General features: G+C 36.1%; 1 protein-coding gene across 1 annotated transcript in view; it reads left to right on the top strand.

Annotated features, from left to right (window-relative positions):
- Positions 1–12,721, top strand: part of Col28a1 (collagen type XXVIII alpha 1 chain) — a 160,377-nt gene that overhangs the window by 84,068 nt on the left and 63,588 nt on the right. Inside the window, exon 25 of the mRNA XM_026391533.2 lies at positions 11,827–11,895. Within this exon, the coding sequence (XP_026247318.2) occupies positions 11,827–11,895 (69 nt within the window). The remainder of the gene's footprint in view (positions 1–11,826; positions 11,896–12,721) is intronic.

Genomic DNA, 12,721 nt, shown 5'->3' with positions numbered 1-12,721 from the left:
AGAATTAGACCAATGAAAACCTGGGGGTAAACCACAGAATTAAGGAATGGCAGTGGAGGGAATATGGAAAGGGAAACCTGAGGCAGCTGGTACTTGTTCAGGTGTTATGGGCCTCATATAATCCCAGATGAATTTTTATAACCCAGGATGTCTACTTCTTGTGCATACAATTGACTTAATGTAGGAAAAGAACTTTCACAATCACATTGGTGTGGTCTTTGCATTAAATGGCAGCTGGAAGAAAATCTATGGAGAAGTTAGCCTCTTCCATCTAGTTCTAGCCAACATTAAAATGGTAAATGGGCTTGGTATCACACCTGGACTTGACTTGTGTCAGGTGGCATGAGTTTGGACAGTTTATGTACCCTATATAGCCTCAGTTTCCTTACCTATAAAATGGAATAATTTGATATTAATAGGATCAGCTGAGATAATGAATGATGAATACTTGCTGTGTGATAAACTTAATACTTGTTCATTATTATTTATATTTATAGATTCAATATTAACCAAAGCAGGGATTTGCTAATGAGAAGGTACATGTGATTGTGTGCCTGATTTCTTTTTCTTTTTTTTTAAAGGTGAAGGTTTTGATATATCTTATTATAACATCATAAAAATGTGTATGTTTTTAAAGGACTTAAAGTTAACCATTCTTCAAAGTTATGGTCTAGGTAAGACCTTCACTGATTTATTCACATAAAGAAGTACTGCAGATAATCTTAAACTTGCCCATTTCAAGTGAAAATGAGAGGAATATCTCCCATCTTGAGTCGCTTTGTGAGCCCAGAGGAAGTGCAAGGCCATCTAAACAGTTATTCTTTTCTTAAGGAAGTGAAGACAGATAGCGTGGAACTTAGGCTGTAGTCCTATGGGCTTGATGGATGTAGTTACAAATGGAAACTCCAGAATTTGCTCAGTTTTGTCCATTATCTCCTGGTACAAGGGCTCCCTCTGCAGGCTCCAACAACCCTTAGATGTTACATGGGAAGCTAAATCCATGCAAGAACCATTGTAATTTCCTTTACTTGAGAATGTCACTCTGTCTACTGACAACAAAGTGCATATCTGAAAATATCACAGGTAAACACACTTCGGTTTAGCCACCAAAGATGCTGTCAAGTGGCAAAAACACTTGCCCACAGTCTTCTTGCTTATGTTTGTTGGGTATAACGATCTAACATGGATTTGTGGCCTATGAAACAAGATACTTGACACATTTTCCAAGTGCCCACTATATGGGAGAGCCACTATCTCTTTGTACTTGCAGTCCATTAAGTGCCTGATATTCAATTGAGAGTATGGTACATACACATTGTAGAACAATTCTAGTATCTGCATGACTGTTAAGCCTTGATGTAAGTCTGTCAGTTTCATAAAAGAATAGGTGAATATCATATTAAATTTTTATAGATTGAAATATACAAAAGATTATTTTGATAGATGAAACATAGCTATTTGTCTACAATTATATGGATGAGGCTAGGCAATAGTGTGAGGAGCACCCTGAAATTCCACAGATGACATAGAGTCACATCTTTGAGCTCATTGGTTGCAGCTGCAGGTCAGAAAGGGCAATAAAGCATCTTCAGGATCAGCTGTCTTACTGCAGTTAACCTACAGATAACCTTAATGTGGAGTGAGAATAAGAGAATACGAAGTGAAAGTGAGTAACAACACTGGGCACTGGCAGGTTTGGTCTAGGTATACTCATAATTCATTTCAACTGTTTTTCCCACTTGGTTTCTTATCTCTCTGTGTGTTATGTTTTAATATGGTTAAACTAATCAAATAGTAGGTTTCAACTAAAATCATCAAATTTTTCATAAATTGAATAATAAGAGTATTAAATTCTTAAATTCTACTTTCTAAAAAAAATTCCTGCCTTCTTTCTATATCCTTAGTTTTTTAAAAATTAGGTAACATTTAGCACATACCAAGAGTGCATGACATACATGTAAGTTTTATCAATAATGTTAATCTACCTGAGTGTTCCTCTCCTATGGCCATTTAAAAAAAATTTTAAAATCATGTATTCTTCTCCTTATTAAGGATAAATATTATAGTAGTACTTGGTCATGCTTATTGTTGAGATTTTTGTTGGATGTTGTTCATGGCTTTTAAAATGTTTCTTGAAGAATTTTCTATTATAAAAATTATCAAGTATATACAAAAGTAGAAAGATAAATGAGATGAACTTTCATTTAGTCATCACAGTTCAACAATTTTCAACATGTAATCCATTTTGCTTTATCTGGATTCCCTCACTCCTTCTCTAACTACCTTATTCTGAGGCAATCCCCTGACATCATCCATCTAAAGTTTTAGTATCTGTCTCTGATACAGAATGACTCCATTCCAAACACAACTACAGAACCATTATCAAACCTAAAAAATTAATTCCTTATTATACCAAATATCGAGCATGCAATTTTTCTAGCTTATCTCAGAAATTTGTTATATTTATTTGTTTGAACTAGGATCTACTTGATGTCCACACACTGCATTTGATTGAGCTGTCTCTGAAGTCTCTTGTAATCCTGGTTTGCTCCTCCCTCATTTTTTCCCTTGCATTGTCTTTGTGCATGTGTTATTTGTACTTGGGGATTTTGCTGATGGTATGTTGTGGTGTTGTTTAATGTGTTTCTCTGTCTTCTGTATACTTTTGCAAACCAGGAGATCTGAAGGCGAGCTCTGATCCCCGTCTAGTTTTTCTTGGCCAGGCTACACATAGGTGGAGCTGTATATTCTTCAGGAGGCACAAGGTGTCCAGCCATTCCCTTTCTAAGCTCTAAACCACATCCTGGAAGGTCAGAGGAGAGCAGGAACAAAGCAGAGAGAGAGCGAGCCATCCTGTTTGGGATGGGGTTGGACTGAAGAATTATTTTGGATAAAACATTTAATAATTCTAGGTAAAATCTATTTAACGGCATCCACTCATGTTCTGTTTTGTTAGGGTGGGTCAGAATGCTTGGAAGAGAAAAGATCTGTCTCTTTTAGGAGATATCAAAGTCTGTGAATCAGCCAGGTGTCATTGGAGGCATCACACAGTGAACATACAGATACTGCCTTTAAAACATTTCAGAGCTACTCAAGAAAGAAGAGATCATAGACAAATAGCTCCATGTTCTCACTTGGAGCTCTTGACCTGGGAATGACCATTTAAACAGGGAGGAACTTGAGAGTCCATAGGAAAGAAGTGTTAGAGAAACAATTAGTACCTGGAGCCTCATAAGAACCCAAGCACTGAGTGGAAGGGATGGAGATGGGAGACCAGAATCATTTGCCCCTTGGGAAAAGAGAAGTACATAATTATGAAAAAAAGGGATTTAGACAGTTAAGTCAATAATAAAGTGTGGTTTTAAAGTAACCCCAATTCTTTTGATTTAATCTAGAAGTATTTGGGAAAGGCAAAGAGCTTGGAAAATAGAGATGCAAAGTCTGGCTCTGATTCTCCTATTTTTTTTCTTTGTAACTTTATTGAGGCATATTTCACATTCTAGAGTAAATCTATAGTTCGTGCCTTACCACATTCTCTATCCATTTGCTAGCTAATGGCATTAGGTTGTTTCCAGTTTGGAGCTACTCTGAATAATGCTGCTAAGATCATTCATTTGAAGGACTCTATATGGACATGTGTTTTTATTTTCCTTGGATATATGCCTAGAAGTGAGATTGCTGTATCATGTGGTAAATATATATTGAACTTTTAAAGAAATTGTCAAACTGCTCCCAAGGAGCTGTGCTAGCTCTTGTGAGGGTTTCTTCTTCTCCATATCATCTAGCCCAGCTTTTTAATAGTTATGCAGAACCGGGTAAACTTTGGTTTTCTCCTGAATAAAGCAGGGTAGCAAAGTGAGCTGCTCCAAGTGCCTACTCCATGCTAGACACGGTGATAGGAAAAGTCTCATGCCTTGCACCACGTCATAGATTTTATCTCCTCATATCTGATAAATTCACTGGGTTGGGTAGACTAATCATCATTGTAATCAGGGTTGTTGTGGATACTAACTAATATGAAATAACATACATGGACATGCCTAGCATAGTTTTAGGCATAGAGAAGGTGATTAATGAAGAGGCTTTTATGTCTCTGCTTCTTTCCTTTGTTAGCATTTCAGGGAGACCCTAAGCACAGGGCCTAAACTACGTTTATTGGATCTCATCACTTTTCTGGTAATACCGGTAGTTTTCCCTAATGAAACTGCCACACCTTGGAGAAACAGAAAAGGCATAGAATTTACACTGTGGTCATAATCTCCCTAGGGCACAAATAACATAGAGCCAATCCCTAAGTCAGATAGCATAATTTTTGTTGCTTAAAACAGTAACAGGAACTAGTTCAGGCTGTGGTTATGTCTCCTAATGGCTGCTTTGTATTCTCGTGTGCTCTTTTGTCCTCTGTTCACAATAGCAGTAATTACTTTCCCAAAATCTAGAAAAGGGAGTTCTGAAAAAAGTACATAATTAATGTTGCCAAGAAGTTAATTAACTTGATTGACTTAAAGTGAATCTTTATTAATTGCTTTAAATATTGTACAAATGGCAATAAGAAATGAAAAAAAGGGAACAGAGTGATAGTAACAAAAACTGCATGGTGTTGGCATAAAAACAGACATATAGACCCATGATACAGAATAGAAGACACATCTACAGGCATCTGATCCTTGACAAAGGTGCCAAAAACATACATTGGAGAAAAGGCAGCCTTTTTTTAAAAAAAAAATTGTTATATATGACAACAGAATGCATTACAATTCATATTACACATATAGAGCCCAATTTTTCATATCTCTGGTTGTACACAAAGTAGTGTCACATCCTTCATGTCTTCATACATGTACTTAGGGTAATGATGACCCTCACATTCCACCATCTTTCCTACCCTATTTCCCCTCCCATCCCCTCCCTCCTCTTTTCCCCTTCTCTGATTTAAGGATCAGCATCCTTAAATCAGAGAAAAGTTTAACTGGGCATTTGGTTTTTTTGGATTGGCTAATTTCACTTAGCATTATCTTCTCCAACTCCATCCATTTACCTGAAAATGCCATGATTTTATTCTCTTTAAATGCTGAATAATATTCCATTGTGTATATACACCACATTTTTTTTATCCATTCATCTATTGAAGGGCATCTAGGTTGGTTCCACAGTTTAGCTATTGTGAATTGTGCTGCTATAAACACTGATGTGGCTGTGTCCCTGTAGTATGCTGTTTTTAAATCCTTTGGGTATAGACCAAGGAGTGGGATAGGTAGGTCAAATGGTGGTTCCATTCCAAGTTTTTCAAGGATTCTCCATACTGCTTTCCATATTGGCTGCACCAATTTGCAGTCCCACCAGCAATATATGAGTATGCCTTTTCCCCCACATCCTCACCAACACTTTTTGTTGTTTGTATTCTTAATAGCTGTTATTCTGACAGGAATGAGATGAAATCTTAATTTTGATTTGCATTTCTCTGATTGCTAGAGATGTTGAACATTTTTTCATATATTTGTTGTTTGATTATAAATCTTCTTCTGAGAAGTGTCTGTTCAGTTCCTTGGCCCATTTATTGATTGGGTTATTTGTTTTTTTGGTGTTAAGATTTTTGAGTTCTTTATATTCCCTAGAGATTAGTACTCTATTTGATGTACATGTGGTAACAATTGGCTCCCAAGATGTAGGCTCTCTGTTCGCCTCATTAATTGTTTATTTTGCTAAGAAGAAGCTTTTTAGTTTGAATCCATCCCATTTTTTAAATTTTTGATATTAATTCTTGTGCTATAGGAGTCTTATTAAGGAAGTTGGGGCCTAATATGACATGATGAAGATTTGAGCCTACTTTTTCCTCAATTAGACATAGTTTCTCTGGTTTAATACTAGGTCTTTGATCCATTTTGAGTTGAGTTTTGTGCATGGTGAGAGATAGGGATTTAATTTCATTTTGTTGCATATGGATTTCCAGTTTTCCCAGCACCATTTATTGAAGAGGCTATATTTTCTCTAATGTATGTTTTTGGCGCCTTTGTGTAATATAAGATAACTATAATTATGTGGGTTAGTCTCTGTGTCCTCTATTCTGTACCATTGGTCCATCCGTCTATTTTGGTGCCAATACCATGTTGTTTTTGTTACTATTGCTCTGTAGTATAGTTTAAGGTCTTGTATAGTAATGCCACCTGCTTGACTCTTCCTGCTAAGAATTGCTTTAGCTATTCTGGGTCTCTTATTTTTCCAAATAAATTTCATGACTGCTTTTTCTAATTCTATGAGGAATGTCATTGGGATTTTGATTGGAGTTGCATTAAATCTGTATAGTGCTTTTGGTAGTATGGTCATTTTGACAATATTAGTTCTGCTTATTCAAGAACAAGGGAGACCTTTCCATCTTCTAACGTCTTCTTTAATTTCTTCCTTTACATTCTCTAGTTTTTGTTAAAGAGTTCTTTCACCTCTTTCAGTAAGTTGATTCCCAAGTATTTTATTTTTGAGAGTATTGTAAATGGGGTAGTTTTCCACATTTCCCTTTCAGAGGATTTGTCACTGATATATAGAAATGCCTTTGACTTATGAGTGTTGATTTTGTATCCTATTACTTTGCTGAATTCATTTACTAGTTCTCGAAGTTTTCCTGTGGAATTTTGTGGGTCTTCTATGTATAGAATCATATCATCAGCAAATAGTGCTAATTTGAGTTCTTCTTTACCTATCCATATCCCTTTAATTTCTTTTATCTGTCCAATTGTTCTGGCCAGTGTTTCAAGAACAATGTTAAATAAAAGTGGTGAAAGAGGGAATCCCTATCTTGTTCCAGTTTTTAGAGGGAATTCTTTCAATTTTTCTCCATTTAGATTGATGTTAGCCTGGGGCTTAGCATAGATAACTTTTATAATGTTGAGATATGTTCCTGTTATCCCTAGTTTTTCGAACATGAAGGGGTGCTGTATTTTGTTAAATGCTTTTTCTGCATCTGTTGAGATGATCATACGGTTCTTATCTTTAAGTCTATTGATGTGATGAATTACATTATTCATTTCTGTATGTTGAACCAACCTTGCATCCCTGGGAAGAACCACACTTGGTAGTGGTGCACTATCTTTTTGATATGTTTTGTATTCAATTTGCCAGAATTTAATTGAGAATTTTTTGCATCTATGTTCATTAGTGATATTGGTCTGATGTTTTCTTTCTTTGATGTGCCTTTGATTTTGGAATCAGGGTGATATTGGCTCATGGAAAGGGTTTGGAAGTGCTCCCTTTTTCCATTTCCTGAAATAAATTGAAGAGTATTGGTATTAGTTCTTCTTTAAAGGTCTTTTAGAGCTCGGCTGTGTATCCATCCAGTCTTGGGTTTTTCTTGGTTGGTAGTTTTCTGATGGTATCTTCTATTTCATTGCTTGAAATTGATCTGTTTAAATTGTGTAGAAAATCCTGATTCAGTTTGGGGAAATCATATGACTAGTGATTTGTCAATGCATTTGATATTCTCTATTTTATTGGAGTATAAGTTTTCAAAATAATTTGTAATTATCTTCTATATTTCTGTAGTCTCTGTTGTGATATTTCCTTTTTCATCAAGTACATTAGTGATTTGAGTTTTCTCTCTCCTTCTCTTCATTAGCATGGCTAAGGGGCTGTCAATTTTATTTATTTTTTCAAAGAACCAATTTTTTGCTTTGTCAATTTTTTCAATTGTTTCTTTTGTTTCAATTTCATTGATTTCAGCTCTGATTTTAATTATTTTTCTGTCTTCTGCTTTTGGTGTTGATTTGTTCTTCTTTTTCTAGTTTTTGAAATGTAATGTTAAGCCATTTATTTGTTGACTTTTTCTTCTTTTAAGGAATAAACTCCATGCAATGAACTTTCCTCTTAGAACTGCCTTTATAGTGTTCCAGTGATTTCGATATGTTGCATCTGTGTTCTCATTCACCTCTAAAAATTTTTTCATCTCCTCCTTGATGTCTTCTGCAACCTATTGTTCATTCAGTAGCATATTATTTAGTCTCTAGGTGTTGAAGTAGCCTTTATTTTTATTTTTTCATTGATTTATAATTTCATTCCATTATGATATGATAGAATGTAGGGTAGTATCTCTACTTTTTTATATTTGCTAAGATTTGCTTTGTGGCATAATATATGGTCTATTTTAGAGAATTATCCATGTGCTACTGAGTAGAAAGTGTATTCACTTGTTGAAGGATGAAATATTCTATATATGTCAGTTAGGTCTAAGTTATTGATTATATTATTGATTTTTATAGTTTTTTTGTTCAGCTTTTGTTGGAAGATCTATCCAGTGGTGAAAAAGGTGTGTTAAAGTCACCCAAAATTATTGTGTTGTGGTCTATTTGACTTTTGAACTTGAGAAGAGTTTGCTTGATGAACGTAGATGCTCCATTGTTTGGAGCACATATATTTATAATTGTTAAGTCTTGTTAGTGTATGGTTCCCTTGAGCAGTATGTAGTGTCCTTCTTTATTCCTTTTGATTAACATTAGGTTAAAGTCTACTTTATTTACTATGAGGATGGAGACCTCTGCTTGCTTCCACAGCCCATGTGAGTGTTATGATTTTTCCCAACCTTTCACCTTCAGTCTGTGAATGTCTTTTCCTATGAGATGAGTCTTTTGGAGGAAGGATATTGTTGGGTCTTTTTTAAAATCCAATCTGTTAGCCTATGTCTTTTGATTGGTGAGTTATGCTATTAACATTCATTATTGAAACATGATTTGTATTTCTAGACATTTTTGTTTATTTTTGGTATTGAACTTGGCTTGATTTCTCTTCTGAATAGTTTTTCCTTTAATGTAATACCTCCCTCTGCTGATTTTCATTGTTGTTTTTTAATTTCTTTTTAATGGAATATTTTGCTTAGAATGTTCTGTAGTGCAGGCTTTCTAGTTGTAAATTCTTTTAACTTTTGTTTATCATGGAAGGTTTTTAGTTAATCATCAAATCTAAAACTTAGTTTTGCTGAATATAAGATTCTTGGTTGGCATCCATTTTCTTTCAGAGCTTGATATTTGTTGTTCCATGATCTCCTGGTTTTGAGGGTCTGGTTGAAAATCTGCTAAAATATAAATTGGTCTCCCCCTATATGTGATCCAATTCCTCTTGCAGCTTTTAAGATTCTATCCTTCTTCTGTGTGCTACGCATTTTCATTGTAATGTGCCTTGGTGTAGATATGTTGTAATTTTGTACATTTGGTGTCCTGTAAGCCTCTTGTTTTTGGTTTTCCAATTCATTCTTCATGCTTTGGAAATTTTCTGATATTATCTCATTGAAGAGATTGTACATTCCTTTGGTTTGAAACTCTGTGCTTTTGTCTAGCCCAATAACTCTTAGATTTGGCTTTTCGATACTGTCCCATAATTCTTGGATGTTCCATTCATCATTTCTTACTTTGTTCACTGTGTGGTCAACTTTATTTTCCAGATTGTACACTTTGTCTTCATTATCTGACTTTCTTTCTTCCAAGTGAGCTTGTCTGTTGGTTATGCTTTCTATTGAGTTTTTTATTTGGTTTATTTTTTCCTTCATTTCAAGGATTTCTGGCTTTTTTTTTCAGAGTCTATCTATTTCTTGTAGTCATCCTTTGCTACCTGTATTTGCTCTCTTATCTCTTTGTTGGAGTGACCAATTTTTGTCTGTATTTGCTCATTTAGGTCATTTTTTAATTCGCAGATCATTTTGATTATGAACCTTCTGAACTCCTTCTCTAACATGTCATCAACTTCACTGTCCATGGTTCTGTTATTATAGTATCCTGTTTTTTTTGGGGGGGGGGCAATTTCCTCCCTTGTTTTTTCATGTTGTCTATGTGTCTGCCTTTCTTGCAGTGTGGATCTGAGATATTACAGTTTACACCCTATATCTTGTAGTATCTGTGCAGATTGTCTGTATCTCACCTTGATATTGGGCTTCCAGACCTTGCTGGTGTCCCTCAATGTATGCTACTGTAACTAAATGTGGTGGCAGCAATAGCAGAGGTAGCTCCAGATAATAGTGGAGACGCCCCGAGATGGATCCAACATCTTACAGAGATGGGGCTGAAAGGGTGGGCCTTACACTGTCTTTGGGATGCCTGCTCTGAGATGCAGCTGTTTCTAGGCCCTGTCTGATGTCAAAAGGTAGGGGCAACTGTGTGGGGAAGGCTATGGCAATGTCTGCAGTGTCCCAAGATGGAAGTAGGTTAGGCTTGGGCTCCCAGGTACGGGGGAGAGGGTGGCGGACTCAGACCTACCCTGGTCCTGGGTCTCCAATATGTCGGTGTAGGTGGATCTGGGCCAGACCTGGGCTCTGGCAGTGGTCTGCTGATCAGAAGTTGTGGTTCTGTGCCAGAGCCTGAGCTCCAGTGTGTGTCTGCCAGTGGTGGGATGGACCTGGGCCTCTCAAAAGGCAGCCTTTTTAACACATGGTTCTGGGAAAGCTGGTTATCCATATATAGAAAAATAAAAGTAGACTCTTATATCTCACCCTGCACAAAAATCAACTCAAAATGGATTAAACATCTAGGAATTAGACCAGAAACTATGTAACTCCTGGAAGGAAATGTAGGGTCAACACTCCAGCATATAGGCACAGGCAATGACTTTCTCAATAGGACCCCTGAAGCTCAGTAAATAATGCCAAGAGTTAATAAATGAGATAGCATCCAATTAAAAAGCTTTTGCACAGCAAAGGAAGCAATTAAAAATGGGAAGATGGAATCTACAGAATGGGAGAAAATTTTTGCTAGCTACTTTTCTGACAGAGGATTACTATCTAAAATATATTAAAAACTCAAAAAAAAATGCACATCACAAATCAAATAACCCAATGAATAATGGACAAATGAATTAAACACACACTTCTCAAAAGAAGAAATACAAATGGCCAACAAATATATGAGAAAATGCTCAACACCATTAGCAATTAGGAAAATGCAAATCAAAACTATGCTGAGATTTCATCTCACTCCAGTCAGAATGTCAGTCATCAAGAATACAAATACTAAATGCTGGAGAGGATATAGAGGAAAAGAAACAATTTTGTGTTGTTGGTGAGATTGTAAATTAGTATAACCACTATGGAAGTCAGTATGGAGTTTTCTGAAAAGACTAAGCATGGAATCACCATAACCCAGCTATACCACTCCTCAGCCTTTAACCTGAAGAATTGAAGTCATCATTCTAATAGTGATACATGCATACCCATGTTTACAGCAGCACGATTCCACAATAGACAAACTATGGAATCAGCCTAGGTATCCATCAATGGACAATGGATGAAGAAAATGTGATATATACATACACATGGAGTTTTATTCAGCCAAAAAAAGTGAAATTATGTCATTTGCAGGAAAACAGATGGAACTAGAGATCATTATATTAAGAAAAAGAAGTCAAACTCAGAAAGTCAAGGGTCGTATGTTTCTTCTCATATGCGAAAGCTAGATAGGAAAAGGAAAAGAAAGATGGGGGTGGATCTCATGAAAATCAAAGGGATCAGTAAAGGAAAGGGACCAAAGGGAAAATGGGGGGATGTGTGCTAGGGAGTGATATTGACCAAGTTATATTATTATGTTTTGTGCATGTATAACTGTGTAACAACAAATCCTATCAGTATGTACAACCATAATGCACCAATAAAAAATGTGGAACAAAAGAGAAATTAAACAAAAGGAGATAACACATAGAGTCAAAATAGGAAAGCAATTTAGGAGAAATGGGCTCAATATCTTAGTGAAATTTGGGTGTTTATAAAAATGTTTAAATATATTTTTGAAAATGCATATTTAACATGAGATATACCCTAAACATTTTTAAACCAATAACTTACCATTCATTTTGTCTTTTCAGGGAGAGCCTGGAGTTAGAGGCCCTCCAGGTCCTGTCGGGCCTCGGGGAATAGGAACTCAAGGGCCAAAGGTGAGTTCTCAGGTCTGTGCTCTATGTGAGAGTCAGATGCAGGTTGAGCATCCCTAAAAATCTAAAATGTCAAGAATCTGAAGTGCTCCAACTTCCAAAACTTTTGAACACCAACAGGATAATTCAACACCTGACCTCATGTGATGTGAGGCAGTCAAAACCTTGGCCTAAAATTATGCCCAGCTATATGTATAAAGTGTGAATTAAACATAAATGAGTTTTGTACTTATATTTGGATACCATACACAAAAGGTCTCAGTATATATATGTAAAAAGATCTGAAAAATTTCAAAATCTGAAACACTTCTGGTCCCAAGCATTTCAGATAAGGGATACCCACCCTGTACCTGTGCAATCAGTGCCAAACAAGTGAACAGCAACTTCAGAGTAAGTGTTTGTGTTGGTGTTGACTTATTCTTTCCTTGATTACCTATGAAAAGTCTTATTTTTTCACATCATATAAACTTTCAGTAAAGTGGACCATTTAAATTTATAAATCCACATGCTTCCTCAAAAGAAATTAGAAAGCAGCCTCCCTTAAGTAGTTGCCAAGAGCTCAGAACATTTCTAGGTTTCGTATAGGCTGTGCTGTCATCAAGAAGCATGTCTTTGCTTTGGCCAGAGGTGCTTTAGGTGGCCTTTCAGCAGGTCACTCAGGGCCTCATGTATCTACTGTGTCATATGCCACATTCGCTTGGGCAGAGCCTGGGTGCATGGATCTAGATTTATTGTCCCCATAGAAGGCGAGAACTTCCTTTGTCCCCTTTGCCTTTATTTTTATGTCTCCTTCTTTTTTTCCTCCAGTTTTATGATTATTCATCCTTTT

The sequence above is a fragment of the Urocitellus parryii genome, chromosome 3, assembly GCF_045843805.1.
Source record: "Urocitellus parryii isolate mUroPar1 chromosome 3, mUroPar1.hap1, whole genome shotgun sequence".
In the NCBI taxonomy this organism is placed as follows: Eukaryota; Metazoa; Chordata; class Mammalia; order Rodentia; family Sciuridae; genus Urocitellus; species Urocitellus parryii.
The sequence above is the reverse complement of the archived record's forward strand: the minus strand, read 5'-3'. Positions and strand labels throughout refer to the sequence as shown.